This window comes from Halyomorpha halys, unplaced genomic scaffold, assembly GCF_000696795.3.
Source record: "Halyomorpha halys isolate HHAL.00 unplaced genomic scaffold, Hhal_1.1 Scaffold801.1, whole genome shotgun sequence".
In the NCBI taxonomy this organism is placed as follows: Eukaryota; Metazoa; Arthropoda; class Insecta; order Hemiptera; family Pentatomidae; genus Halyomorpha; species Halyomorpha halys.
In genome coordinates this window covers 373646-379914 of record NW_027107017.1, presented here as the reverse complement: position 1 = coordinate 379914, position 6269 = coordinate 373646, and the positions used below count along the sequence as shown (strand labels likewise).

At 31.2% G+C, this 6269-nt stretch overlaps 1 protein-coding gene across 1 annotated transcript in view; it reads left to right on the top strand.

Moving 5' to 3' along the window:
* Window positions 1-6269, top strand: part of LOC106686259 (cytochrome P450 4C1) — a 32420-nt gene that overhangs the window by 8821 nt on the left and 17330 nt on the right. Inside the window, exons 4-6 of the mRNA XM_014429449.2 lie at window positions 3527-3617; window positions 4004-4189; window positions 5345-5414. Coding sequence (XP_014284935.1) covers window positions 3527-3617; window positions 4004-4189; window positions 5345-5414 — 347 coding nt within the window. The remainder of the gene's footprint in view (window positions 1-3526; window positions 3618-4003; window positions 4190-5344; window positions 5415-6269) is intronic.

The following is a 6269-nucleotide window of genomic DNA, read 5'->3' as shown; positions in this document are numbered from 1 at the left end:
CTCCCTTTATAGGACCTTAGGATTGCCGCTTGTTCACTCTCACACGGTTTTTACTGCTCCGAGTACAAAATTCAAAAACCCCAATAATTCTTTACTATAACTTTCCAAACAATGAAGTTTTAGTCTGAATAAGAATTTTTTCTTTATAGATTTACATTTGTAGCTAATGATAACCTTCCAACCGTAGCTGGAATGTTTTCGTAGACGTTTTCAATTTATCAAACAGTTTTCTAAAAAATGTGAACGGATTTTCATGGAAATTATATATAGGATTTTTTTCTGAATTATAATGATAATAAATATAATTATTAAATTATAATTTAATGATTTTTCGAGAGATTATCTATATTTTTTCATGAAATATTCTAGTTTTTATTTTCAATGCATCCCCTAGGACCGAAGGGGACCCAGGACTTGGATCCGACAACATGGTTTGAGAGTAATAAGCTTGATCAGGCAAGATCATTGAAAAAGGATATAAAGTTCACCGCTTTCCTTAAATATAAATTCCACAAGACCTTCGAAATGTGTTCATCATGAGGGGCTTCTGGTTTGGATATTGCGAAACGATTCCAAACTGAATAGGAAACTTTCAAGACCCTCTTATTCTCCCTATGGCACCACAGACCGAAACGTGGTCGTCGGCCTTCTACAACATAGTCTGCTAGAGGCCCTTATTCTGCTTTTTAACGATCCCCTGTCGTCGCATATCCTCCAACACTTTATTCTTCCATCGCCCTATTTTTATTCTGGTGGCCTCTTTGTTGTTCTAGCAAGTTACTCCCTTGGTAAATCTTAATTTGCCAGTCATCATTCCTTCGTTTAATATGGCCCTATCATCTCAACTTATTCATTCTAGTGACATTAGATATATGCACGTCCTTAAATAAATTGTAAACTTCTCTATTTTTCTATTGCCTCATCTTACAGAAATGCTCCATTCGGGAAAATGTGAGTAATAATACATTCTACTTATACATAATAGTACAATATATCATTTGAAAAGCCAGAGATTGTATTATATTATAATTCGTCTGTTTAGTAAATTTGTTCGCGTTCCCACGGTTGTTGTAACTACAACTTACATTAGAGTTAATTTTTTTAGAAGCATAACAATCCGTTGAATAATTGTGATGTGTACGGCTCAACCTATTTTCGAATTTAAAAACTCAAAAGTATGATTCAATAATAATTTTGAAACCATCTTAGCTCAAAATAATAGAAATATTTTCTACTTTCTGAATGTTCTGTTAGTCAAATATCATATCATGTATACGTTCATTATCATATATAATAGAACATAGTTGTGGAACCTGTGGCTTAGGTATTCTCAATACTTAATTCACAAAACAATTTTTGACAAATCAAGAGCAAAATATTTAAATTAGAGATTAGTTAAAATTTGGTTCGGATTAATTGAAACAAAACTACAGATTATTAAGCAAGACGTTTTACTAGAAATAGGGTATTTTTAGCTCAACTGAGTGTCCAGAAAAACAATCACAATGCTATTTAGCTATGGCCCCTTTGCTAAAAGCTCCCTGATGAAGACCTGAATCTCAGGTCGAAACGTCGCCATGAATATATAATTTTTGGTTTATTTATGTTCTTTTTTCAGAAATCGTTTCCTATTAAAAGAAAAAACAGACAATTTCAATTTTCTCGGTTTCTGTAGAGAATCTGATCACATGGGCGTAGGCAGGATTTCGCCAAGGGGGAGCAGGCCTCAGCCCATAACACACGCACTCATATACGACTTAAGTATTGGCGAAAGCAAAATGTTTAAAAAAAAAAAAAAGGAATAAGATCTGACATGCTTGGACTATTGTAAAATACTGGCTTTATTTATTTTTTTCTGATCCCTCTAAAACAGAATAAAACAATAAATTAATGGTTGCTTTACGCATGGTTTACATAAATCCAGTTGATTATTACCTTTTTCTGCCTGTGGTACCTTAAGGTAACAATGGAATACTTAGCTCGTTATTGTGAATGTGTCCATTCTATATGGTCCTACTAGAAAATATCCGGAGGTGAGGGGCCTTTATTGTTTTTTTTTTTTTTTCGATCTCTTTAAAACAGTGAATTAGTGAATGCTTTACTGTGAAAAAGGAATAAATCGTGTTGGGTATTACCGTTTACTACTTTTTAAGTTTACCTGTAATGTTTATTTATTACTTGTGAAATATCCATTCTAAATGGTACTATTTTTAAAATCCGGAGGTAAGGGGCCTCCTCGCGTTGATTGGCTTCATTTTTTTTTTTTTTTTTTTTCTGACCTAGAAAAAAAAATTAAGACAATAAATTAATTATATACATAGAGATAAGTGTATATATAAAGGTGAGTTACATCTTGGATTGGCTTCATTGGGCTAAGAACATCTCTTTATATATATTCGATCAGCTGATCTCTTCAGTCAGCTGACTCAGTCCTTAACCTCCCCCCATCCCTCCAGTTTACCAACAATCTTTGTAAACTAATACTATCTCTGTATAATAACATAGAAAACAAAAACAATAAAGAAAATCTATTCACTACAAAAATAAATTCAAAACATTAATTGTATTAGAAAATATAATATATTTCCTATAATCACAATAAATTATTGAAAATGAAACAACTGAATTTAAATCGTTAACAAGTTTACCAATGGCTCGCACAATGAAAATATAAGGCAGTTTTGCACTTATTCCTAATGATTTTTTAGACGCCACCATCTTTCCCAGTCATCACCTTCCTAACTATTGGATGTTTCCAGAAAGAAACCATATATCAAATAGGTTTAATACTTTTATATATTTTTTTTCTAGGGCCCCAAAAATCTAGGGGTGAGCCGCGGCTCCCCTTACTAACCTTTATAATATTATATTTCATCTTTCATTGTTATCAATCTACTTCCATGGTTATTAATTAAATACTTTATTTTCAATTCATTGTTATGTATATTTCCAAATTTGTTGGTTTATTTATTTCTATTAATTTTTATGTTTCTTTGAATGATGGTTGTTATTTCTTTTTGTTTTTTTAGCCCTGATGAACCTGAAATTCAGGTCGAAACTTCAGCATGAATAAATAATGTTTTGTTTATTTACTAACCCACTCCCCCTCCCCGCGACCATCTTCTCCATACATAGAAAATATTTTTTCTCGTTATTTATATATCTCGGTTGGTAGTTGACACACAAAACAATATCACTCTTGGCTTGGAATAAAGTTATATTTTAAAATTTTGAGGTTAAAAACATTCAAAATATGATTAATTCTCAAATACTTTTTTCTAATAATATTATAGTTGTTAACTTTTATTCTGTCAAGGAAATTACTTGTATATATATGGATTATTTTCAGTTTTTAATACACTGTTTAATGTTTTGAAATTGGTGCCATTTTTCCTTTATTCTGACAAATAGTTTTATAAAACTGGGTGTGCAAATACGTTTTGCTATTACTTTTGGTACTTAACATTAATTGTATATCTGTTGATAGTTTGCATTGCACAGGAATATGCCTAATTGTCCGTTTCAGATGCTGTTAACCAGTAAGACATTGATCACTAAATCAGAAGCTTACAAAACATTGGAATCTTGGCTGGGGACAGGACTTCTCATCAGTACAGGTAAGAAAATTCTTGGAATGTAACTAAGTAATAAATTTATAGCATTGCCTTAAATCGCCAGTGCTCTTTTATATATCACAAATAAAGTTATTCATAATGACTTAATTCACAACGGTTCAACGCGAAATGGATGCTGATGAATACCTTTTACTATTAACTTCCTTCGGACTCGAAGCCATCACTTTCTAACCTCAGTCAATTCCTAATAGCTCTTGAGCATGAAAAATGCCATTTACATTAAACATAAGGTATGTTCCAACAGGAGTTTTGACTATCATCAAACCGGCGGGTCCTTGCGGAGTTCAGGTTTTGTAACAGAAAAAGCTTAATGAGTAAAAACTCTTCATGGAATAAAGCTATAATTTAATCTGACATGTTGTGCTCAGGTGAACTGTGGCAAAGGAGGAGAAAGGCCATCACACCAACCTTCCACTTCAAAATCCTAGACGAATTCGTGCCAACGTTCAACAAATGTGCTAATACCCTGGTTAAGATCCTAAAAGACAAGGTCTCTCAGGGATACTTTCCATTGACAGATTTCATGTCTCACTGTGCTCTGGATGCTGTTGCGGGTAATTTGTATATATTTCATTAAAATGATTGTAAATATAGTGTAAATAATTTATTAATTTTGTGGAATTATTTAATATAGTTTATTAAACAGAGATCCTCTGTGGTTCAAAATAGGTAAGAAATCTTAAAATGTGAAGTTGATTATAATATTTAAAAAAGAGAGATTAAAGAAGAAATCGTTGCCGGATGATTCTCAAATACAGGATAATTTTCCGGTCCTATTTCAACAACAAATCACATCTCCAAAAATAAAATAAATTTCGAATGTTATTAGGTCGACCCCTTCATAAAATCACTATCTAGCAGCACTTGATATCGAACAAATCTAAAAACAAAATGTTACATTTATGGTCTCTATGAGCCCTAACCGTCCTTAAGGGTCAATCTGAGTTTTCTTGAACCTTTTTTTGTAGAGGGTCCCTAAATATTTTCTACTTAGGGCTCTAGATTGTCTTAATACAGCCACTTTTCAGAATGCCAGAAATCATTAAAGTTTGTCTATTTTCATCTTTAGTTAGATCTTTTCTTTGTCATCGCGAGTGCTTTTTTTTTGGGGGGGGGGAGGTAGGCTAACACTAATAGTCTGTTTTAACACAATAAAAAATCAACCGAAATATTTTTTTTTTGTTTTTTACTCAGACCTGAATACAGAAAACAACTTTTAGATCTATGAAAATAAAGTTTGTTTTTTAATGTAAAATTTTGCTCTGGGACAGCTATGGTAATTAGAATCGAAGGGGTCATAGTAAGTAACACATTGCACTATAATTAATTTATTATTTCTATCAGAAATATATGTTTTCCGTGATTATAACCAAAATAAATGTTTCGTTATCTTTTTCATACATTGAATACCATTTTATTCAAGTGGGACTTGAAAATATCTGTTCTCTAAGAATCGGACTATAAAACATGAGCCGGAATACTTAAAAAAAAAAAAAAAGTTTTTTGCCTTTGCAAAAATCATTATAAAGTAATCAGTTGGCTAAAACGTCACAACTTTGGGAAATATATTTCGTGTTTCATTAATTTTACTACGAACATTATTCAGTAGAATCACAAAATCTACTTTAGAATCAGTGTCTTTATCACAAGTTAAAGCGTAATTCGTTGCTGATGTGATGAAAATAAATTTTATGCTTTATTTTTTCCAGAAACTGCCATGGGAACTGAAATAAATGCCCAAACTAATGCTGTAGGAGAATATCCAAAATCTGTTGAAAAGTAAGAAAATAGAAATGACAATAAGTTTCTCTTCTATAAATATTTGAAGTAACAGGATTTCTAACGAAACCATTTCATGGCTAAAATTATGCAATATCTAATAGGAAATTTAATTTAGAAAGAAGTAGGTCATGAGGTAGAAAAGAGGTAAGGACTATTTCCATAAAAACACCAGTGAACATGGTTGTCAATTTGGGGTGTTACCTTGTTCAAGTAAAATGTAGGACAAAAAGTGTGACCTGGGGAAGGGTGAGGGTAAGGGTAAAGTTAATTATTCGTAAATAGGTGTGTTAAAATGATTAACAGGAAATTATGAAGTTATTATTATGTTTTCTTATGAAATATGTTACTTATAAGTTATGTTTTCATATCATATATATGTATATGATTGACCGTATTATATCAAATTATGAAGAAGATGGTCTAGGATAAAAGAAACCAAAAAATAGTTAACAACTATTTATTTCTTAAATTAAAAAAATATATTTATTCTTTGTATTTTAAATATACAAAATTGTTTTGAATATACCTACAAAACATTTCATGTTTTCATATTATACATATGTATATGATTGATCATATTATTTCAAATAATAGATATATTCAAAACAATTTTGTATATTTAAAATATAAATTTCAAAATCTCCAATCCCATATCACAGCCCTCAAAGAATTGTGTAATTGTAGGATTAAGATAAATTCCAACAAATCCCATCAAATCACCTTTACCCTTCGTCGTAAACCTACTGACTGCCCTACAGTTTCATTTAATGATGTTACTCTTACCCCTGTCGAATAGATTCGCCACCTTGGACTACATTTAAATAGCAATAAATAAATATTTAAAAATATATA